This window comes from Sprattus sprattus (assembly GCF_963457725.1).
Source record: "Sprattus sprattus genome assembly, chromosome: 16".
Taxonomy (NCBI): domain Eukaryota; kingdom Metazoa; phylum Chordata; class Actinopteri; order Clupeiformes; family Clupeidae; genus Sprattus; species Sprattus sprattus.
In genome coordinates this window covers 16,502,321-16,526,814 of record NC_137914.1, presented here as the reverse complement: position 1 = coordinate 16,526,814, position 24,494 = coordinate 16,502,321, and the positions used below count along the sequence as shown (strand labels likewise).

Below are 24,494 nucleotides of genomic sequence, written 5' to 3'. Positions count from 1 at the left end.
GGTGAAAGATTTAAAAAAAAAAAAAAGAGTCTAAAACCTTAAACAGGCATGAAGACATGTCTTAGGTGGTTGTGCATTACATCGCACATAATTATAAATCATTTCATTTTTATCTGTTTGAGTTCCGCCCTAGTAGGGGTGGAGGGTGGTGGTGGTGGTGGTGGTGGTGGGGGCATGCTTGGGACACGGCTGATTGACACCACGCTGCTGTGGAATGTCCTCCATATAACCCTGCAGTTGCCACAAACATTCATTTCTACTTTTTTTTGGAAATGACGAGGGGCAAGTTAGTCAAACAGAAACCCCCTCTTTCACAATCCTCCCAAAAAGCCCTTGCTCGCGCCGCAGCTGTTTCAGCCCATTTCACCTCCGAAGAGCAACTGCTCATCTGGTGCCCCCGGCACTCGCTATGCCTCGCAGGACAACTGTTTTGAAGGCCCCGGGGCTCTAAATCTGAGGCATTTACCCTATGACTGAGTGCCCTTTACAGCACTAGGCAGGGGGAGAAGAAAGACACAAGAGGCTCCACCTGTTAAAGCTAAACAACTGCTCCATCAGAGGCCATACAAACATCTAACAAATCAAAACCAGTACCACTGCCAGGAAATGGCTGCAGATCTGGCACAGTGAGAAAAAAAAGAGGGCAGGTCTTTGCTCTCTTCACAATGCCTCTATCTTTGTGTTTTTTCTTTTCTTTCAATCTTTCTTTTTTTCTGGTTTTATGTTCTGTTCAGTCACTACATTTGCTACAAACAAGATGTGTGTTGAAGGCACTACCAGCGCGCCGATGTACTAGTCATTGATTCTGCGGCTTTGACACAAAAATGTCATTTGTTGTCAACTTTTATCACATTGGTGTCCAATAACAGCTTTGCATTATTAACTGTGTCACATCGCCGTCGTGGTTGACTGTCTCCATTTGTGCTTCTTAATTTTGCCCTTGTGCTGGCATGATAATGACTAACCTGATATCACAAACAATATCCTTTTTCTCCACAAGCCCAGACAGTTTGGGTTGCTGGGGGAAGTTAATTGCGTAGTGAACTAGTAACTCTAAAAAATATTTAGAATTCGGAATTAATTTGAACAGATTATGGATACACATAAACAACTTGTCTACAAGGGTGAAAATGGGGCCATTTTAGGGTCTACAAATATAACGAGGCATTTAGATTTAGTTCTATTGGAAATCATTGCATTAGATCATCATCAGCTAAAACAAAACCCCACAGCGATGACAGGGTCTACATTTAGAATAAAACAAGAGGCCCAAATGCTTGATAATACCATACAAATGTCTGGAAAATAAACCAGCAAGCATTGACATGGAGGACAAAATGTTCCACAGAGTCCATTCAAATAACAGAAATCAAATGGAAAAAAGGGACAAGTAAACGTTGGGCAGGGAGAGAGGGTGAGAGAGAGAGTGAGAGAGAGAGAGAGAGAGAGAGAGAGAGAGAGAGCAAAAGGACCATAAGCATCATTTAGTTGGGGGTTCAGTGGAATAGCACTTGAAACTTCACTCGTCAACGCTGACTGCTCAAATGAGTCCCGACACAATCCTGTCAGAGCGCCGAGACAGAGGAGTTACTTCGGTCATCCTCTGATTTGATCCAGGCTGACTGTTACACTAATGGCATTAATAAGGACAAAATTACTATTTTGAAACAGTGCATTTTCCTCCCTCTCATCTTGCCAGTCTTAGTCACTCCACCTGACTCCCCCCTCTTCCTGCCCGCACCGGCCCAAAGCTTTGTGTACTTGTGCTTGCTTACACTACAGGTAGGGCTGCTTTTTTGCCACCTCTCAATGCCACTCAAATTGATTGCAGTGTTCTTGGGGAGGCAACACTGCTTTGCCCTTTGCTATTTTTAATAGTTTGATCGAGATGAACTCATCAAGTACTGCCCAGTTCAGGCAGATAAGGTTTCTCCAGCTCACCATATTTCAGCCTACGTGGCAGAGGGCAATGTAAACAAGCAACACCCTCTCTCTCTCTCTCTCACTGCTCAGCATTTGATCAGTTCACTACTAGTGCAAAGGGGGATGATGTTTCACTGCATATTTCCATTTCATAAAAAATTGGACCAGAACTGCACAAGGTTTGAGAATATCTGTGATTTATTTATTTTCGCGGTTTTTCTCCGTTTGGGAAGTAAACAGAGCAATTATTCAAGAAATTATTTTAGAAATGTCACTCGTGAATGGCGTTTTAAAAACTGATTAAACTGCGGGCGGTTAATGTGAAAAGAGTGTGGCCTTTTTTCGCGACCAACTATTGGCTCAGGCACCAGCCACAATAACACAACAGGCAAACATTAGTTAATGCATATTTATATATTTGCCATTCAGAGTGAAGTTCTCCTAATGCACAGAGGTGGAGGCTGTCATGCTCTGTTGGGCCTCGGCCCCTCTAACATTGAAAGAAATGACACAGCGTGATCAAGGACATGAATTCCTCATTGATTTTTAGCGCCAGCTTAACTATCCATTCCAATTGATTTTAGCCTTGCCGGGGTGTGCGAGTTATGGCAGTTTTAATGCATCTTGTGTACAGTGGCCTCTCTCTCTCTCTCTCTCTCTCTTTCTCTCTCTCTCTCTCTCTGTCTGTCTCTCTCTCTCTGACTGTCTCTCTCTGTCTGTCTCTCTGACACAGAGGGAGATTATGAGCACACACAACAGGGATTCATATGCAGATGCATATCTTTGCTGTAACTCCCATGCCCCCCCCCCCCCACCCCCCCATACAACCACGCACCTCCGACATGCCCTGAAATAGGGCCATCATAAAAATCACTTGTGTACTTTACTCTCTCATCACTGAGATATCTAAAGACTACTTTTCACCTCAGGAAACCTCTGTGGATTATTGCAAAGACTTTTTTTTCTCTTTCTTTTTGCTGCTTCGTCACTTATTTAAAAGACAAGTTGCCTGCCAAGGGGAATGACTGGTGAAAATCAAGCTCATCCCCCACCCTTTTGCGCATAACATTGAAAGAACATATGGGGTAGAAATGGCCTGTGAAGAGAAATAAAATCCTTCCCTCCCCTACATGCGTACCAGTTAACGGTATGCATTTCACTCATAGCACATTCCCCGGGCCCCTGCTTGCCGCGAGTGAGTCGTGTTTCCACCCAAAGAGCTTAGGGGAAAAAAGAGCGCCCGAATGAGTGCCTGTGCGAGAAGGGGCCCACTCCTCTAATCTCCAGTCCAGTCCTCTCCTCTCCTCTCCTCTCCTCTCCTCTCCTCTCCTCTCCTCTCCTCTCCTCTCTTCTCCTCTCCTCTCCTCTCCTCTCCTCTCCTCTCCCCTCCCCTCCTCTCTACTCCCCTCCCACCCGCCTCCCCGCCACTCAACAGCTGAACAACCTGATGGCTGCTGTTTGCTTTGCAGCACATGGGCCCTTCTATCTACTGCTCCCAATCTGAGCCAAATTAATAACAATGCCTGCTTTCATAACTGTCTATGTACGGCGGCTGGATGGAGACAGTTATCAGTTTTTCTCCATGTATCACCTCCCCCCGCCCCCAACACCATCCCCCCACCCCGCCTCCTCTCCACTCCGCACCCCCAATTCACCCACCCCTCTCTCTCTCTCCCTCCACTCCCACTGTCCGCGCTATCACAACATTTTCATCAATTATTAATAACGCCGGGTTTGGTGAAATGAGAGATAATGTCAGCAATGTGATCCAATAGACGGCCTAAATGTCATCTGTCACGTAGAAACTCGTTAAAACAGAGGCTCGTTTTCCTCAGGCTGGCTTGGGTTTCACATGCTGTAGATATCCTTCTTTACTTCTACAAGGGTCTGAAGGGGAGGGGGGGAGCTGCATTCGCATATGATACATGCGCTTGAGGTTTTTTTTTATACCTCGTTGCTCTAATCAAAGGGAGTTCTCATTGGCTGGCAGGCATTCCTTATGAGGTAAAAGTCCCTCTAGCTCTTGAGGGGGCTCACACAAAAGCACTTTACTTGTGCCATCAAAGAACAAAAAGAGAAAGAAAGAATAAAAAAATAAAACATTTCCACTTAATTAATGTTTTACAAGTGCTGCTGTATTCTTATTGAGAAAATGTCCATATCAAAGCAAGGCAGGTTCAGATTACACAGCTAATTGAAATTCTACATTTCTGAGCCAACATCTTTTCTTTCTTTGCCTTTTTTATTCTCTGTCTTGCGGTCCCCTGCACACAATGAAGCAGGAATTTTTCGAGTCTCTCCCTGACATCAGATCATCAAAGTGTCGGGTGCTTTTTCTTTCTGCCTGTGTTCATGTGCTAGGGCTGGTGTGTGTAAGAAAACAGCTTAACACAGAGGCAGCGGCACAGTTCAGCTGGCAGCTCATGTATGTGTGTGTGTGTGTGTGTCACTCTGCTGTTCCACCGGGGGTGGCCGTGAAGAGTGAGGTTTAACGTCAAAACCAAACTGCACAGACACACAGCGTAGTAAGACTGAAACTTAACAGCGTGAACAGAGGGTCAGGTTTTTGACTCTTTCAGCAGGTGAAGGTGAACAAGTGAAAAAATGAATACATTGTATGGAATACATTGAGAGACAGAGGGAGGGAGAGAGAGAGAGAGATAGAGAGAGAAAGAGATAGTGGAGGAGAGACCAACAGTTATCACAGCTGCATGCAGAGATACCATTCTGTTCAGGTTGCTTTGAAAAAGACTGGGAGAATGGAACTGCCATGACGCACGGGCACACACACACACACACACACACACATACGGACACACACACACACACACACACACACACACACACACACACACACACACACACACACACACACACACACACACACACCTTACATGACCTTAAGCTTACGCATGGACTTAAAAAAAAGCCCATGCCAAAGTGAACATCCAGCGATTGCCATTATTGATGACTTGATAATTCTCAGATTAGGAAAGCTGCCTGCAGCTCGGCAATATGTTTTCCCTTGGGCCGCCGCAACGGCTGCAACAACCTAGAGAATTCTTGTTGATTCACTCAAATGACTGATTTGTTTTTTCTCTCTTGTCGTGCAGAGAGATAGGGTTGGGCTGTCAAATTCAATGACTAAAAAGACAAAAAGAGACGTCATGGAAAAGTTTATGGTGCCTTGTTCCTGTTAATCAAGGTATAAAAAACACTGTCCTTGTTTCATATTTACCTAAACCAGCTCGCTTTCCGTGTCATTTTTTTATGGGTTTGTTTTTCTAGCAGGAGGTATTATAACTTTGCATTCTTTCCCAAGGTCAGCGCCCTGGTGTGCCACGCAGATTATTTGCTTATAGGGCTTTTCAGGGCACTTCTATTATATTTACATCAAATAATTTTCGATAAGGGATGTAAAACACCCATAAAACAACCCCATAAATGGGAGAGGTGTATCTGAAAAAAAGGACAAAAGATCAACTCCTTTTTTTCCTCCCACTCTTCGTTATCTTTGACACGTTGACATTTTCCAGTCTTTCGCCGAGAAGTGTGCCAAAGTTGCTCTAGGGTAAACGGCGGCTGGGCTGCCCTCTCCTCAGGTGGCCCAACGCCGGGGTGGGCAGCAGCTCCTGTGTCTGGGGCAAAGTACCTCCCTGTTATCTCCAACTGCACTATAATCACTTAACAAAGACTCAGGCATTTGCACAAATTAAAACATCAATAATGCACAAGTGCTTTTCAGTTTAGGGCCATAGACACCCCAGCGATGGAAGGGGTGGAGAGTGGTTGGAGTGGGTATGGGTGGGGGGTGGCTGTGGGTGGAGGTAGAACAAGGCACTCCAAATCCCTTTTGCACTCCATTGTACAGCCTGTACCATAAATGACCTCGGGAAGTATTGGATTCTACTTATTGTTTTTTTTTTTTCATTCCTTGAGAAAATGTAGAGTAAGCATTGGAAGACAGACAAAAAGAAGATGACAGCAGGGTTGAAGTTGTTGTTCTCTCTGTCTCTCTCTCTCTCTTTAAGAATGAAAGTGGTAACTCCATGTAAACAGCCAACACCCTTGAGTGCTGTGCTTCCATAAACAACATCACCACTGCATCGCCGCCATTTGTGATTTGTGGTCACGATGGCAATGAAGACACGGCTTTAATTCCTTGCTCCGAGTTCTCCCTCTCTTTACAAGTCTAAATCTGCTCAGCCTTTACTCTCTTATTTAGCCAAACAGGATTGGCCACCATTTTATTTCGCATCAACATTCACACATCAACAGTCCACACAGGCCCTCAGTCTAGGAAAAAGAGGAACATCGATGCTACAAAGGTTGTGTGTGTGTGTGTGTGTGTGTGTGTAGGTGTGTGTGTGTGTGTGTGTGTGTGTGTGTGTGTGTGTGTGTTGGGTTGAAAGGGAAAGTGTGTAAAACTAAACCCAAATGATTGCGACGGCTGTAATACCGATGCAGGAGGAAAAGATGTCCCAGAGATGCAGATGGTCACAAGGACAATTAGCAGGCAGGCTACAGTTGCCACATTGATAAATGAACGAAATTCTATATGCCCTCTTCCTGACCACCAATCAAACCTCCTTTAGATGCGAACAACAGCCACACAACCCCCCCACACCCCCTCCCCATCCCTTTAATCTGAGACACTCGTTCGCATGCTACTGAGAGCTGAGCACTGAGGTTATTGTTCATGGGCTTTAAAGGAGTATATCCATGATTTATTTTTTCATATGCAAGCTGATGTTACAGACGCAGCTGAGCATAAAAGAGAAAAGGGACAGGCAAAAATGGGATGTAACATATCGTGCAGCGTTGAAATGGCAAAGGGGGGGGCACACACCGGATGAGATAACCAGTGCGGATGGAAAACATTCATAATGAATGACAAGATAATATGCAAGCGTCGGATCAATGTAAAGCAAATTATTTGAGCTCCTGAGGACGGGTATGGGTCGAGGAGCTTTCATTTGATGTTTGTTTTTTTAGGTCGTGATAAACATGCCTGTCTTTGCCATCGCATTATTTTTCTTCCCACATAATCTCAGTCTTAAAAAGAGGAAGGGAGATTTTTCACCTCTCTCTTTGCTTGTCGTTATTGTACCAGTTTCTCCCTTTTGGTTACGCTGGCAAACAATCCCCTTGTTAGCAAACTGTTAAGACAGGCGCTTGGTACACAAATTGCGCCCGACCATGCGAATTTGTTTTGCAAGGGTGACCTGTTTAATCATCTCATTTTCTTTTGCGGACATTTATTCATCTGGTTTCCACGGTTACGGAGAACATTAAGGGGCTACAGTAATAAGGCTGGAGAGTCAAACAGGTAATAAAAAAATTAACGCCATTTTCCAGCAGCCAAGGACAGGCGGTGAAATGAATCAGGGGAGGGGAGAGGGGAGAGGGAACAGCAGGACCCAGAAAGGCCCTTCCAATATTTTCCAAACAATTAGGACTGGGACTGCTTATTTGACTCTGAAGGAAAAGATCAGGTGGCTTGCTCATGGACATGACACTTTCAGTCCAATCAAAATCACACTGTTTATTTTTCGCCCTTGTTCTTTCTCCTCTCCTCTCCCCCAACCCCCACACCTCCTTGGGAATAAACTGTTTCTTTTTTATCGGTGGAATTCCGATTTCCAGATAACTTATCGGTATAATCAAAGTCACTAAATTATGATTATTAGTGTTTCATTCCTAATCCTCCCCTCTGCCTCCACATCCAGAAGATAAGATTACTGGAACGTTCCGCGTCAGAAATCGTCAGTATATGGAAATAAGTTACGTCATTTCACATGGCTTAATATTCCACTGTTACATCCTGGCTCTCTGTGAAATATCCAGCGTTGCCCAGACTTTCATCACAAAGGCAAAACAGAAATCAAGTTAATTGAATTCTTTCTTGGGGGTGGAGGGAAAGGGTAGGAAGTGTGTGTGTGGGGGGGTGGGGGCCTGTTGGGTGGAGGGGGTGGTTCGGCTTCTCTCAACTTGTCAGTTTACACTTCTTCCTCCCTCTGAGCTGCCAGAAACAACGGCGTCCTAAACCAGCCAGTGTGGCACAACTTACATCCAAATATAGAACATTCCAGCACAATAGGAGGACAGGTGTGAGAGAACACAGAAAGTGACTGAGCTCCAGCCACAAGCCAAATACGGTAGCGGCAGACACCAGAGGAGCAGGAAAAAATAAACAAGCCATAAACACACTTCTTCCTCAGGAATTCTTCTGCATTTTAACACAGTTCTACACCCGCAAACAAACAAAAGGAAATAGTATCATCTCTTTTGTTTGTTTGAAGCACAATTAAAATACTATTAATTCACTCAGAGTTACAGCATTGGCTTCCAAGTCATCTGAGAAGCTGTGATTGTGCCAAAATATGGCATTTCTCACGTTGTGTTGCAGGGCAGTGGAAAAAGGCTTAAATCATGTCAGGACAGTGTTTCATGGGAGCTAACCTCCACAGCCCTGCCTGGCTGCTCATTTATTACTCACAGCGTATGAATAGACGTACATAAAATTGTACAAATAATAGCACATGGGCCCGGTGTCAGGTGACTCGTTTGCCAGATTGCTGACATACTGTTTACCTCATTTCACAAGAAACCCCCGTCGGGCACCCAGAAAGAGTTCCGTCCCAGAACTATAAAAAAACGGGGCTAACCGGGCAGGATTCAAACTTTTCCCAAAAGCTTTCTTACCCTTTCTTATCACTGCATTTTTTTTTCCTGAAGTGATTCAAGCCAGCAGCAACACCTGTCTACCCCAAACACTACCAAAACCACATGCAAGTGTTTCCTCTGCTTGTTTCAGTAAAAGGGGTGGGGGCCGGGGTTGGGGGGGTGGGGGGGTGGAGTTGACTGTGGGAGCCAGCAGGCAGTTAACATACAGCAGGCCTCTGTGACAGCATGCCCTCACCTCACTCTTCAAAGAGGCTAACGCTGACAAACCAGGAGCACCAAATCCCTGACATTCAGGAGAAAGATCTACAAAGAAGGAGAGGGACAGAGAGGGAGGGAGGGAGAGAGAGAGAGAGATAGAGAAGAGCAAAAAAAACTCTAAGCTCTAGCCATGAGACTGCCAACTGTTCTGTTAACAGCCTCTTAACAGGTGTAGGCCCTAGAACCATGTAATCCTATCAAGTTACCGAGTTAAAAAAAAATTCAGTCAAACAGCAAACTCATGAGCACCCCCCCTCCCCCCAACACACACACATACATACACACACACACACACTCCCCAGTCTGATTCCAGTGACAGAATGGAACAGCTGGCTCTCATATTCATCATGTACAGACGGTAATTATTGCTGGAGCTGCATGCTACTGACCCAAGTGAATAGAATGTCACACGAAAACACACACTCTCTCTCTCACACACACACACACACACACACACACACACACTTCTGACAATCTCTCTCTCCCTCCCTCCCTCCCTCTCACTCGCTCCCTCTCACACACACACACACACACACACACACACACACACACACTGACGGAATGGGAGAGGCAGTAGAGGGGAGGTTTTCAGAAACGCTCTCAGCCCTGTTTGCAGTCAATTACTGGAGAGGACAGGAGATCGGAGCGGTAGCTCCGCAGTGCAAACATGCTTTCAGAGTGAAGGTGACAGGGCAGACAGAAGAACATGTTTATTTCTTTTTCTTATCCAAAGAAAAATAGAGAAGGGGCGTGGGTGGGAGGGGTGGAGAGGACAAGAGGCAAGCGGTGACTTCCCATCAAAAAAAAAAAGTTCAGTGATGCAGAAACTGAGAGCATGTTCTCATCAAAATCAATTCGCTGACGGGAACTGTGAACCAAAATATACAATAAAATCCCCTCCAAACCAGCAAACAAAGTTGAATTACTTACGAAAACCATAAATATGAGCGCAAAAACTCCTTATCAGCAAATCAGAGTTTCAGTTGAAAAGGTCAATTTTTCTTAACCTGAAGCTCTGCCAAGCTATGCAATGAACCGCAGGACAGGGAACTCCACATTTCCTCTCATCTTGGAATTGAACTTCTGTTTCCAACCACTATCCACAGCACTAAACCCTCTTCCTCAGTCCTCTCCGACCACAGCGGCTGGAGGGGGGGTCAGGCGGGTGGGTGGGTGCTGTCTGCACCCTGTCGAGACCCTGATCCACCCAGTCTGGGACCTGTACACAGGGGTGCTTCACACCTTAAAGACTCCTGCCACATTTAAAAGGATTAGTCGCCACATTTTGTGCCGGCTTAATCTTCCTTTCAGACGGACTAATAAGTGTGTGTCGATAAGCGGAGCATGCAAATTTCACTCTGGGCCATCCAGCGCTCTCTCTCGCCTTCCTCCCTGGCAAACGGACTCGAGGCGTTTGCATTGTGCTAATTGCATCTTCACATTCGCCCCTTCTTCCCCTTCTTTATTGTGGGATATCGCAACGGCAGAGATTATTTCTCTCTCCCGCTTTGCATGAAATTCTAATTTCATGTGCGATGTCATAAAAGTGAAATAGAGCCATTCTGTTGCGGCTTTGTGTACAGGGATCGACGTCTTCATACGCAAGCGTATGAGCATCTCAGCTGCTCTGAAGACAGCAGAGGAAGGATGCTTAAGGTCTCTTTTGCCTGTGCACTGCATCTGATTAGGTAGGGTTGATAAAGTTAGATATAAAAGTTAACAAGAACAGCTCCAGGTGCACAAAAATGCTTCTGTATGGCATTTGTTTCTTCTATTTTCTTTCTTTCTTTCTCCCAAGCGTATATGTGAATTGAGTCACTGTTTGAACAGGTACCCCTTTCTCTGAAAGAGACATTTGTCTCCTGTGCTTGCTATGGCAGTGATCAGGCACAGAGGCAGTGGTTCCCCTCAGTCAGGGAATTTACAATGACAATCATTCTGAGAGCTTTGACTCAGCTGGACCAGCTACATCTGAGAACGATACAAACACACACACACACACACACACACTCACACACACAACAACAACAGAAACCATAGCAGCAGTAGATAAAAAAAATATATATTGTGCTGCAAAAGTAAAAAAAAAAGAAAAAAAAAAAAGAGTAATTTTACAATCTGAGAGAACACTGTGGCGGAAATTCTAATGTAAATAATTTCCTAATTTTTTCCTCCTTCTAAATAATGACTATACATTTTTGGGGGTGTGGAAGGGGGTGCAACTACTTAACGCTGACTTACAAATGTGAGTGATAAAAGAGCCGAGGTCCTAAAGGTGCAACCTGTTTATTATTCCGGTGTACTTCCTTTCAGTGTATTAATTAGGCAATTACTCTGTATTGGTGACGGAAAGCTTGGCGCTTTTAATTAGGGTCTTGTGCCTGCATGAGTGCACAGGAGTGGAGAGAGAGGGGGGGTGGAGGGGTAGCTCGCCCTTCTCTCTGTCCATACCACCTTCCCTTCAAGCAAGGCAGCCACTGGGGCTACACCTGGTAACTGGGAGTTATCGGTGTGAACATCCACACAACGCAAACACACTTACACACTGACAAGTCATCCTTGCGCATATGCACACATGCGTGGTTAAGCGCACGAGTGTGTGAGTGTAAATATGCACAGATGAACATCCACATACGCAGCACCACAAACTCTTATCTAGTTATTTTCTGTCTCTTTAATCCATTAATTCTGCCTGGGCCAGTCTGCTTGTAAAAAGGCAGTTGGTGAGAATGTGGGTATTAGGACGCTAAGTTAATTATGATGTTGCGCAGTCTCATCGAGGCCCTCTCTCCTGCTCACTGGCTCCATCCCTCCTCTCTCTCTCTCTCTCTCTCTCTCTCTCTCTCTCTCTCCATGTCTTTCTCCCTCTCATGCACACATACACACGCAAACTCACGCACACACACACACACACACATCCAACATGCTGTTCTCCTTAAGCAAGACATAACACACACACAGCCTGGCACAATATCAATCATACTCCTTTTCAAAGCCTGACTGTGATACGACAAAAACATACTCCACATTACCATAAACCTCTACACATTTTCCAAGAGAGTTATCTTTTTTGATTTAATATTTCATCAATATGAATTATCTTTTTGCAAATTTACAATCATCTGCTAAAGTCAAATCACTCTCAAAACGATCGAGCTTGACTCTTAAAATATTTTTTTTTTGCAAATGATACATACATGTATTTCTTCAATTAAAATAGAAAACAACATAAATTACGAGCAAGCTGTCATTCTTTGTACTATTAGGAAAAAACAATGTTCCAATGGATGTTACAATATAAACTCATCCTAGTTTTTATCCTATGGCATTGAAACACGGTATAAATAATTGATAAGAATAGAAATGCTTTGCCTCAGTTGATATGGCAATCCTAATCACCTCATCACTAAGAGCCACTCTTTCCTGACAGGGCGATTCAGCTCAGAGGAGTCCCTTAGGAGAAATTGGCATAAAAGGGGTTAAAGACTATGTCTTGTGTTTTTTTTTTCCTTTTCCCCTCTTCTCTGTCTTAAAAAGTCTCCGTGCTAAATTTATTTCAAAACGCTGTTAATCTGCAGTACACAACATTCCCATTAGCATAGCCCGGCCCCCTCATAAAAATTCCAGCTAGTTTAATTAAAAAATGTAAATTTACTGTCATTGGAGGAGAGGGAGAATAAGGACAGCAACAGCATTTTTTATTGCTTAAGACATCAAATTGATTCGGGTTGTTGCTAAATTGTGATAAAGGTTATTGGGGAGCTACAGACTTTGGCTTGTTTATCCCCTCCCCTTTCATCCCAATTTTTTCCCTTCTTTTTTGGGAGGGAGTGGGGGCAAGGGAGAATGGGGGGGAGGGGGGGTGGAGTGGTAAAGGTCCTCAAGGTGGTCTTAGGCTAAAAGAACTGGCTCTCCGAAGAAGAAAGCAATCACTCGCTATAATGACTCATAAAATAACTCCACTCAACTGGACAGGAGGCTCTGCACTAATGGAAAGATTTGAAAAAAAAAATGAAAAAATACAGGGTGTGTCTGTACCTATTCACTGTCCTTTCAATGTAATATTTCTGAGCTACAACACAGACGGTAGTACAGTTCAGGCTCCTTCCTCAACACGGGTTTATGATCAAAAACATTCTACAAGTTGATCCTATAATTCTACTTGTTCACATAACTAGGGCAAGATTAACAGCAAGACCCTTTAAAAAGCACTCTAAAATGTTTAATTCAAACATTTGTACACTTAGTTGAAGCAGTGTTGAAATAACCATGTTAGGATAAAGACTGCAGTTTTGGTAAGTATCAAGCAAACAGATACTCCAGGGTAGCATTGATATTGAGGAAGCCGCAGTGGATAAAACACTGTAATTAAAATTCACCACAGAATCCTCCCTCACTTTCTGCTGTCTTTAAAAAACCCACCAATTGTCTCATGTTGTCCAGAATTGTACAAAATAACATATTTAATTTCAGCATTATGGACGGAGTGAAGAGGGATATGTGACAGTTACAGCTGCGACTTCCAAAATCGTGAAATCAAATGAACAATGTAACTTATTACATTTGTCATTTCCTGGACTTTACATGCACACTTTGTTATATTTTTAGGACAAACACATTTCAAGAATAAATGGATAACACAGATGTCTCATGACGAGAGGACACGTTTGGGTAGGCAAAGGGACCGGTGCAATCAAATTATTCATACGTGATGCATAAACACACACATACGCACACACACACGCACACACACACACACACACTCCTGCCCTCTCTCTGCAAAACTCACCCACATGAACATACAGCGGTAATAAAAAAGAAAATTCCAAATACACTATTTTTGATTTTTCTATATTAATAATTGCAGGCAAAGTTTTCTCCTGTCATGGGATAAGTACGACAATGCAAAAGTTACTGATTGTGCTATTAGAATTCATGGGAGTTTAGCCCTCATTAAACAGTGTTTGTCAAAACTGCAAGAAAAAAATTACTAAAAGCCAAAAGAGGAAATATATTTACACTTTTTACACTCTCTTTGTAAATGAGGTACACAACTGAAGAAATACTGACGCCACCATCTCCTACAAAAACAACAATTATTCTTCAGGATTCCTTTAAAAAAGGGAACAAGAGGGAATAGAAATGGATATCACTTGTACTGTTTGCCCTTACATGTGTCAAAACAAAGCTGCCACAACAGTTTGTTTGCTTTGTCCCCTTGGCAACAAACCCTTAGGCCACGGTAAGCACTCGAATGACATTTCACATACCTATGTGCGTAAACAGGATATCTATGGTCTTAATAAGTAATGCAAAGAGAGTCCCAATCCTGCCCCCTTACCCCCCCTCTTCATAACCCTGATGTCAGTAACAAAATCGAAATAAACCCGGGGAGGACAATTATGAATGAGGTCTTAGGGTGGAAAGAGAAAAAAAAAGGTGTGAGATCAACAGTAGCCCGACTCAGAGCACTGAAATAAACTGTGTCTCATCACAGGGAAAATGAAACTAGTCTGGTGAACTTCTCTACTGTGCGTTCAGCAGCGGCAACACCAAGAAGTGTGATAAGAGGAGCGTGCTAAAGAAGTGAGCGATCGTGTTTTATATGGCAATGAGCCTCTGGGCACTGTCATTCGAGTTAGAAAATATAGGTGCAGCTCAGTCCCACACACTCACACACTCACACACACACACACACGCACACAAAGAGAAGAACTTCCCCATCCGAGCAGGTTTGTTGACAGTTTGAAATACACTTTTATCCTTAACCTATTAAAACATGTCAGTGTCAAATTACACAAGACACGAGAGTGAGACAGAGAGAAAAAGAGAAAGAGAGAGAGAAAAGTACAGTACTCACCATATTCAGGGAAGTCGAAGTTAAATCCTCTCAGGCATGTAACTTTCATAATATTTCTCGACTCTCTTTGAAAATCATCAGAAGTAAGCAGGTTCGGGAGAAACCAAAGGTAAAATGCCTACACATACACACTTTAAAAAAAATAATAAAACCTTCCTTCAATCATGTACTAAACTCCTTGACATGTAATCTGTCAATAGTTTGTAGCAGAGATAATGCCGGCTGCCACGAGCGGATTTGATTGGCAGCTTGGGCTTGGCCCCTCCCTCTTGTGGTTTGATGGGGGGTAGGTGAAAGAATAGAGAGCCTCCCCCTTGCTTGATCTCTCTCTCTCCCTCTCTCTCCCTCTCTCTCTGTCTCCCTCTGGTTCGCTCTCGTATACACACACACACGCGCGCACCGAGCTGTTGGTGATGTCTGAATAGGCAGATAGGAAATTACGGTGGAGCAGGAGCAGGAGCAGACTTTTTTTTCCTCCCCTCGGTGGGCTGGCCTTTCCATCTCTGTGGTCGACTAGCCTTTCAACTCTCTTGGGGAGGAGCCTTCCTCTGCTCCATCAGAAGGAGCAGGGAGGGAGCAAAAAAAAATAAAAAAAGCCCAAAGCTTTCCAGAAACAGAAAAAAGATAAACACGGTATTTATTATTATTATTATTATTATTATTGTTATTTTTTCTTTTTTCTTTTTTTTTTACAAATACATTTTTTTTTGTTTCTGAATGTGTATGAAAAGGCTCAAATAAATAAGATGTCTTTTTTGGATGTCGTATAGTTCCTTTTAAGTATTAAGAAAATAAAATAGTACATCATTTAGGATAGAATGAATAGAATTTCTTGATACAGTGGACAATTTTATGATCCTTCTTTTTCAGAGGTGATTTTGACTGCCACATACAAAAAATTCTAAATTCAAATGAAAAATGTAATATTCTTTAAATGTTTGTCGCAGAATTCACTAAAGAGAAGCTTTTCATTTTTCACACGAATACAACTTCTAGATAAACCCTATGTGGAAGAAAAAGAAATTCACATTGTAGAATTGCATTTGGAAAGCCTAAGCAGCGTGCTAATTTTCCATATTGAGTCATAAATATTGAGCAGTGCGAAAGTAGGTAACCTTATATGGGAACAGTTGGCTGTAAATTACAAAAGTCTTACACCCCATCCCCCGAGCTCTTCTACTGCTTTCCCTCATTCAGTCCACCCCCCCCACTTCTGTCTCTCTCTCCGTCCCTCTGATAAGGTATCAGTTTTCATTGTAATTTCAGGTGAAATGATAAACGACGGCCGTTACCAGGTGACAATGAATACTTTATAAGACAAAGCCCTTATTTGCCTGGCAGTTTCTTCCGCAGTAGCATGCAAAGTGCCTGTGGATATTTTCAACATATTTAGTGTATTAGCATACTCCTCCTTCACATATTTTTCTCCTGCTCCCCACACACCTGATTAAAGAATTACACGGGTTTTAAAACTATGCCTCAAATCCCAGAAACTCCCCTTGTCACGGAACAGATGAAATGACAACAGAACAAAGTGAGGATCCTCTCCCTCCGTGTTGACATTGCAACTGAACTTTTTTGTGTGGGAATTAAGTGCAGTTCAAACACAACACAACAGACACACACACACACATACATACACATTCATACACACAGACACACACACACACACACACACACACACACACACACACACACAAAAGTTGCTTGTGAAAAGGGGAAACGGATTTTTGGGTCCTGGTTTGTACTTCTGAGAAATGACTCAGGCCACACAGTTCCTGTTTGCTAACAGCAAGAACCTGTAGATAAAACAGGTTTTTGGTTGATTTAGTAATTATGGGTATGAGTCACAATTTAAGAATGGGAGCCCTGCCCGCCTGTTTCACTGAGCACCTCTAGGGGCACGTGCTCACATCACATCACAAGTCCTCCGACCTGCCCTTGCCACGGAAGACAAAACAAAAAAGGAAAACATTACTGACATAGCGATGATTCTTCTCATCACAAGAACAGGATCAAACCGCATGTGTGCGCTGTACGATGATGACGCTGTCGTTTTAAAGCTTCCACTTTCAGGTTAATGATCTTGCAGGTCTATATTTTAGAGTCATTATGTATGTGCAGTCGTTGTCAAGGAAGTCCAGCGACACGGAACTGTAGATTATTTTTTTGTGAAGGAGAAGATTTATGACAACCGTTGTTAGGTGGAGAGATAAGGACAACACCAAAGATCCAAACAATGAGCAGAATCAAACTCCACTCCACATTACAGGACAAACAATGGTATTAATCGACCTGCTGTTCTACTTGTGACACACTGCGATTGCTCTTTCATTTCATACACTGAGTCACGGAACAGACAATACGCTGGGATAGTATAGTTCTTGTGGCTAATGGAGAGCACTGTAGGAGCTTCAACCTGACAGTAACTCAGGTTTCTGTTGTGTAATGACACAACACACACTATTTGGGTAGTCCTGGAAAGCAACAGTGAAGGTTCCTGTAAAATTCCTTCATCTAATATGTCACAAAAAAAATAAAACATGTCATCCTATGTATTCTTTTACAGGAGCACTTTCATGCTGTTTGATGTGGCCTGTTACAATGGTACGCTCAGGAGCGCGAGAGTGAGTGGTGAGAGGAGGGGCTTGGGCATGGTGGTGGGGGTGTGTGGGGAGAGGGGAGTGGGAGGGGGGGGGGGGTAGGTTGGTGTGGGTTAACATGGCAGGACCACATCAGTCAAAGGGGACCGTGGGCCAGACGCTGGGCTGCCCCTGACCGTGCACTCCAGGAGGGGCTGGTCTGATGGCCAGGGCCCACTCCGAGAGCCCCCGGCCCGGCTGGGACAAAGGCTCGCTGGCCGCTTGAAAGATGTGAATTCAGCTGCTTTTGTGCATGGAGCCTGGAGACATGCGGAGAGAGAATTCTGACCTTTGGCGAGAGAGAGGACTTTTTTTGTGTGTGAGTGTGTGTGTGTGTGTGTGTGTGTGTGTGTGTGCGTGTGTGAGGGGGTTGTGTTTGAACCCCTCAGGCTGTCGTGGGCACAGGGGCAGGGAAGTGGGCCGGTGAGAGGTGGAGCAAGAGAAGGGGGGTTGACATGTGGGGTGTGTGTGTGTGTGCGTGTGTGTCGGGGGTACTTCACAAAAAGAGAGCATCTTGACTTCTACTAACTAGTGAAGACCACTGGGAAAAGGAAAGAAAATATGGTGGCCGGGTTTTTTTGAACGTATTTCCTCAAATCTGTCGGTGAAATTGACAGGAAATTAAAAGTGACAGAGCTTAAGGCTGGTGCTGGAGCCTTGAAAAGAGCGTTTGCCCTTGCATTGTTCTGGCGGGTCTGTGATGTTGGATATTATTCCCCCTCACGTCTGTTTAGATAGCATTATATATTTATTTTCCCGCAGTGAAGGTGTTGAATATTAAGCTTAAATACTTGTTAAACAGTAGCGTCTGCATGCCTGACCCAACACAGACCTCAGATCCGATGACAGTCTGCACTAACCTGCTTCAGATAAAAAAAATCCTGAATCGTGTCTGCAGTATATTCAAATATATTTAGTTTTTAGACAAGCATACACCAATTTTTTTTTTACATTTCAACTAAAATCCAGCATAACAGATAACAATCCGGCTGTCCCAATCACACATGCGTGCATATATACATGCGTAGTTTGCAAGCTGCTTTCCAGAGCATGATGTCTGAACTTCATATTCACTTAAAAAATATTACATACAGTCCAAACATTTTTCTTGACAGTGCTTTCATCCCCTGCCTCTTATCATTATGTTCCAGTATCTCTCCCCGGATGCAGACAGTCCTAATGCAATCTCCCTAATTTTGGTCCCTCGCAATCTGCTTTTTAAAAGGAATGGGAGAAAGGGCCACATTTCTGAAGGCACTGGCCGTAATCATTTTAGACAGATAGCTGCTCCCATCGCAGATGAGCAAATATTTGTAAACCAGCTATCTAATGGAAAATTATAGTGAAATTAGAGCGAAATTCATGACGGAGAAATCCGATTATCCTTAATTTTATTATGCCATCTTAGCCCACACAGCATATTTTTGTAGAGTTTTTTCCATAAATACCTATGCCAGGGGTCCCCGTAATCGAATAAAATTGAAATTCATCTTCCCATTAAACTCAATTAGGAGCAATTTCTAAAGCCTATCAAAGATTTTAATTACTAAATTATAAAATTCTCCGAAGCCAAATTGGGGAGGAAAAAACATGCATCCTAGTATCTATAAAAAAAAAAATCCCAACGAAAGGAAATTGTTGATCAAAAAAAGATACCCAGTGGCAAATAGAATTACAGGCCGGGGCCTTATTCAGCGGATCTTGGCAGAGCGGACTGACGTGTGCCAAAACGCCCGGGCTCCTGGACTGGAGGAAATGAACTTAGCCGAGGTGTGCTCGCTCTCTAAATGTCTGCCCTCTGAGTTATTATGCTGTAATTGACTAATTGACACCTTAATTTCATTTACAGGCCCCTGTGTTCGAAAAAAACTAGGCCCAACCTCTGGGTGCGGCTGCTGGGGGCCTGAGGGAGGAGAAGTCAGGGAGCTGGCCCTACCCGAACCCTGGTGCAGGTACACCCCGAGCCCACCCCTGCCCCTCCCCTGCCAAAGCCTGCTCCCACTCCACACGGTGATCCTGAGTATGATAATGAAATGGAGATAGGGGACATATTGACTTAACAGAAGCTTAAGGAACACTGGTCTGGTGCATGGACCCCCCCCCCACACACACACACACCACCCCCAGCCCTCGATCAGTACCTGCTAATGGTGACAGCTGTGCACGTGCAGTCATGCAAAGACATGCAGCAGCTCCACAGCTCCCCCACCCTCAGACCCTGCCTGCCTTGCTGCCTGTCTGGCTAACAAGGCTTTGCGTGGAGAGGATACAGGATACAGGATAAAGAGCTATGTACTGTATGTGTGTCTGTGCATTTTGGTTTGATAATTTCGTGGAGTAGGTGGGAAACTATTGCTTAATATATTTAACATGCACACACACGTCAGGGCCCAAATTGGAGTATGAGCTAAAATAATGGACACTTTTAACAAGATAGTTAAACAAATGCTGCAACCTATAAAAATGCAAACGTTTTCCCTGAACTTTCCTTCACTGTTCCTGACAATGACTAAATATAAGGCAGCTGACATGAAACACTACCACCACCACCTCTAACACAAAACACTGGTGACAACGGGACAGCGGTGAGGTCCCAGGTCACCCACTAGGCCTATTTCCCAGCCGCCTCCCTGCCTAGCACCAATGGGTCGCTAAAACAACAGCCCAGTGGCCCTCTCCGACTACAAAGCAGTCTGTGAAAGGACACCTGCTGCTGGTGTTCACCGATGCCTCTTTAACTCGGCCCTTCTGTTTGTTTAAAAGCCATATACTAAAGTCAGGGCCCTAAGATGCTGCTTTGGGTGATGATGAATTGGAGAAATATTGCTTGTACTTGTTTCAAGACAAAAAACTTTTTTTCAGAATATGAGGGGTTGGGGAGGGACGGGTGGAAGATGTACAGACAGGCCGGTTCTGCGGCAATGCTGAAGTGCAGTGCCTAACTGAAGTGGCTCGGCAAATATTACTAAACCGAAACTTTAATCTGCCTCCACCACACTCAAGCTGGCTGGGTATTAAAGATAATCTTTTCTGTGTGTCATATGGTGGCAGATATGGATGGAGCTAATTTTTAGAGACAAATCTGATATTTGTCAACTGGTTGAAAAAAACGGGGGATTTTCCCACTAATCCTTCTGCGAATGTGAATGCGCGTTAACAGCGAAATGCAGATGGTGTTGTGCGCCCCGGCGAGGAGGGCCCAGCGCTGCGCTGGGGCGTATGCAGCCCGCCACGAGTTAGCTTGCTCATAGCTCAGTGCAACCTGTATATGTGTGAGTGTGTGTGTGTGTGTGTGTGTGTGTGAAAAATACACCATCCAACCCCACCCCAGCACACACGGTATGTGTGTGTGCTGGGGTGGGGTTGGATGGTGTATTTTTCACACACACACACACACACACACACACACACTCACAAGTCCTACACCACAGTTCAGACGCGCAGCTTTGTCTTTTTTGTACATAGTGGTTTCTTTTTCTTTCAGTTGTTCCTCTCCACAGCCTGATTGCTGAGCTACATTCTCCCACGCCTGGGCCGTGTTAAAAAATTCACCACTGCAATGCTAAGCTTACCCCTCTTTCTTTTCATTCTAATATATCAGAGAGCAAAAAATAAGAACAAAAAGCGTGAATTAAAACGGAGCATGAATCTTTCAGGATCCTATTTTCAAACCAACTTGCTTGAAGTGTTTTCTGTTTTTTCTCACGTTAAGCAGTTTGCTTTACCTCCCCTTCGCTACGCACCACCATACACGTCGTCATTACTCTCCCCAGTACCGCTTTCGGCTGGTATAACTGCTGGTGTGACAGGATTTCTTTCTTGCCCCGTGTCTGAGAAAGTCTCATGCCAATCAAATAGTCCTTATCTGTCCCCCCGTGCTCCCCAGGGCACTGACTATCCGTCCTGAGCCTGCCTCCCTCTTTAAGCCCTTTGTGAGACAGTATCTGGAGCTACTAATGAGGGTCGCCACTCCTCAGACAAAGTGACAAATGGAACGGAGCTGTCTCGTCTAATCATTCACCATGTATCTGCACTCCGGCACTTTTTTAGCACCAGAATGCAAGGTGGCCGCCGTTCTCGCTCCGCATTCCCAAAACTGCTTTGTAGTTCTCGGCTGCCTTCTACATTCTATTGATAGCTATTCAGAGGTTTCACACTCCAGGTTATGTACTGTATGTGGCTCAGTATGCAGGGTTCATTTAGAGAGAAGTGGGGTGAGGAGAGAGAGAGAGAGAGAGAGAGAAAGAGAGAGAGAGAGAGAGAATGGGAGAGCGACAGAGATGCAAGAAAAAAAACGCAGCCTTCTAAAACAGTGGCACTAACGACTCCATTAGATCTCCAGAAAAAAAAGCCAAGTCAGACGACGAAGACCTGTTCTGAGGAGAAAATAGGCTTTACAAATGTTCTAAAGGGCGAATCACAAAATGAAATCACAAAATGAAAAACACGGCTCTTTTAAGTGGTTATATACTTTGCTACCTCAGGCCAGCTAGTCTTTTTTCTCTCTAAAGGGCCTTTTAGATACGTAACATGACTGGAGAGGGACAGAGACAGAGACAGAGCATGGGTGGGTGGTTGGGTGTGCGCAGAGGTGGTGGGTGCATGTGTGGTGGGATTATTCTCTCAGGGTCAGCCGGTCCATCGAGGTAAGATGCTCAGCGCGCATATATCCTCTGCATATGGGATTTGTCTTGATGAAGACTCTTCTTCCCCCCCCCACCCCCCCCCCCCCCCCCCCCCCCCCCCCCCGTCTTTTTAATATTCTCGCTGTGAAACAATTATTGTCCCTTGGTACACCTGGGCCTGTCTGTGAGCATGCGCTCGTAACCTAACGCCAACTTGGTTCATTTCAACAGTCACCGGGCATTAAGTCAGAGTCCGAGAAAGGATCTATTTAAAAAGTTTTGTGTATCACCAGTATCGTTTGCTCCGTGCTTTGTGGTCTCGACTGTCCTCACACAGAAGCCCCATGTTACTCTCTTCGCCCTCCTTAGCTGTCTCTTGCTGACATTGTCAAGGATAATACTGGGCTATATGCCGTCGCCCGTATTTATTATTAAATGCACTGCTAGTTTGCTGGCATTTGTATTGCTTGCGACACAGAATAACAGAGAGGGAAGAAAAAAAATGTGAGTCTCAAAAAAGTGAAAGCATTGTTGGCTGATTTATCTCGAGCAGGCGTTTGTTTAACAAAGCACACAGTTGACATCTATTGATCAGCTCTGGCGGAGGATGAGGGGAGAGGGGAAAAAAGTTGACATTATAAGCGTTATGAAATTCAGCATTTTTTTAACCTTCAGAGACGCTTAGCATTTGTCTGTGAAATAAATAAATAACACCGGATGAGGAGGGGGAGAGAAAGAGAGGGAGAGAAGGAGGGACAGAGAGAGAGAGAAAGAAAAAAAATCACTAAAGCTCTTTTGGCGTAATTGGCTGAATAGCAAGGGCAGCAGAAAATTTACAGGCAGACGACAGTGTGAAGGGGACTCGGTCACAGCCCAGGACTAACCCCCCCACCCCCAACCCACCCCTCCTCTCTCCCCCCTCTCTTTAGCATGGACAGCAGTAGAGCAGTCACTGCTCGGAGGGGTAATCCGCAGATTGGGCCACGACTTGGGACAAGACACCTCCAAGGGAGGGAGTTCATGTTCCTGCTCCCACCCATCTCCCTCTTAACCACTGCCCATTTCCTGATGTACCACTTACCCCACCCCAATCCTGTAATTGGCATGATCGGAATCCAATCAGGAGCCAGAGGGTGGGAGCAGCTTGCGCGCTATTGGGACAAAAACACCTTACTGAGTGTCAGGGGCCCTCCTGGGCAGGGATAACACTTAAAACCCCATGGCTTTATCTCTCCCACAGATTTTCCATAAAACGCCTGACCAGGGAGCCACACCATGTGACTGCCATGTAGGTCAGGCAGATGGGGGGTAGAGCTGGGAGGAAGGGGGAGAGAGAGAAGGGGAGGGAGGGGGGAGGTTTTCGATGGAACTGTTGAAAATAGCAAGCAGTAACCAGATTAGATCAATAAGGATTGTTTCTATATCTGTCTTTGAATAGGACACCAGGAGAGAGAGAGAGAGAGAGAGGATGGGATGGTGGAGGGACAGAGGGAAAGAGAGGAAGGGAGTGAGGGAGAGGGGAGGGCAGATGAGAGGAGAGACATCATTTCAGGATGTACATTATTAAAAGCATCTCTCTTTTGAGAACTCCCAGGCAGAAATAATTCCATATACCCAGTGCATGCAATGCATTTTTTATTGTTTACTGCTGGCAAAATCTTGAACTTTACAAGCGCAATCGTGGGTTATCTGCCAGCAACAGCTGCCGTGGTCACAGCCGGCAAAAGCACCACATGCACACTCGTGTTGCTCGTATAAACACCCAAAATCCCAGCTCCAGACTCTAGCGGTTCCAAGTCCCACAGATGAAACCCAAACCCTGGAAGGTACAGGCTGTGGCAGCAGAGCAGCTTTGGCCTGTAGCCTGGGCCCGTGCCCTGCTGATGTTACTGCTGCTGTAGACGCTCCAGCATGTTTGACAGTGTGGTGAAATATACCGAAACCAATACCGGGCTGGCCGTTTGATTCCATTTATCAGCCGATAATAGATATTAATGTGGAAAGTGCCTGTCATCTCCTACAGAGTCCCGGTAATGAATTAGGTTCCTCTAATGTACTCACTCTCTGCACCTTTGAAAAAGTTCTCAGCGTTCCACTACACCTCCATGCACATACTGTATGTCTGCCCAGAGACTACATCAACTCTGAGTTGCTACATACACAGCAGGGCAAATGTACTAGTGTTGGCAATGATGAGGACTGACAAAAGGTTATTATTGTTGTGTAGAACAATTTGGTAGGAAAAAACTGCAAACTAAAGAGGGTCACTATGCATGACCTCTGGATAGTCAGTCGTCCATTCTGTTTCTTAAATTATTTCCCCCAAAACACTTTGGAAAATACTTGACATATTTCGTAGGGATGAAATGGTTGTTTACAGTAATGTAGCCCGCTGTCCTGAACCTGTGGCTCATACCTGTAAAATACCAATACACCTGAGGACACCGGGTTCAAGTAGGACACCTCCACCTGTCGCTACCAGACGTCACCTGTATGGCA

General features: G+C 44.5%; 1 protein-coding gene across 4 annotated transcripts in view; it reads right to left on the bottom strand.

Moving 5' to 3' along the window:
• Positions 1-24,494, bottom strand: part of casz1 (castor zinc finger 1) — a 184,114-nt gene that overhangs the window by 74,686 nt on the left and 84,934 nt on the right. For 2 of the 4 annotated variants that reach the window (XM_080853707.1, XM_080853711.1), the window contains exon 1: positions 14,729-15,078. The exons of 1 other annotated variant lie outside the window; for it this stretch is intronic. In XM_080853707.1, the coding sequence (XP_080709833.1) occupies positions 14,729-14,777 (49 nt within the window). In that variant the 5' untranslated portion in view covers positions 14,778-15,078. Of the gene's footprint in view, positions 1-8,845; positions 8,914-14,728; positions 15,079-24,494 lie in introns of those variants that run through there. One more of the 4 variants, XM_080853710.1, reaches the window with a different exon arrangement.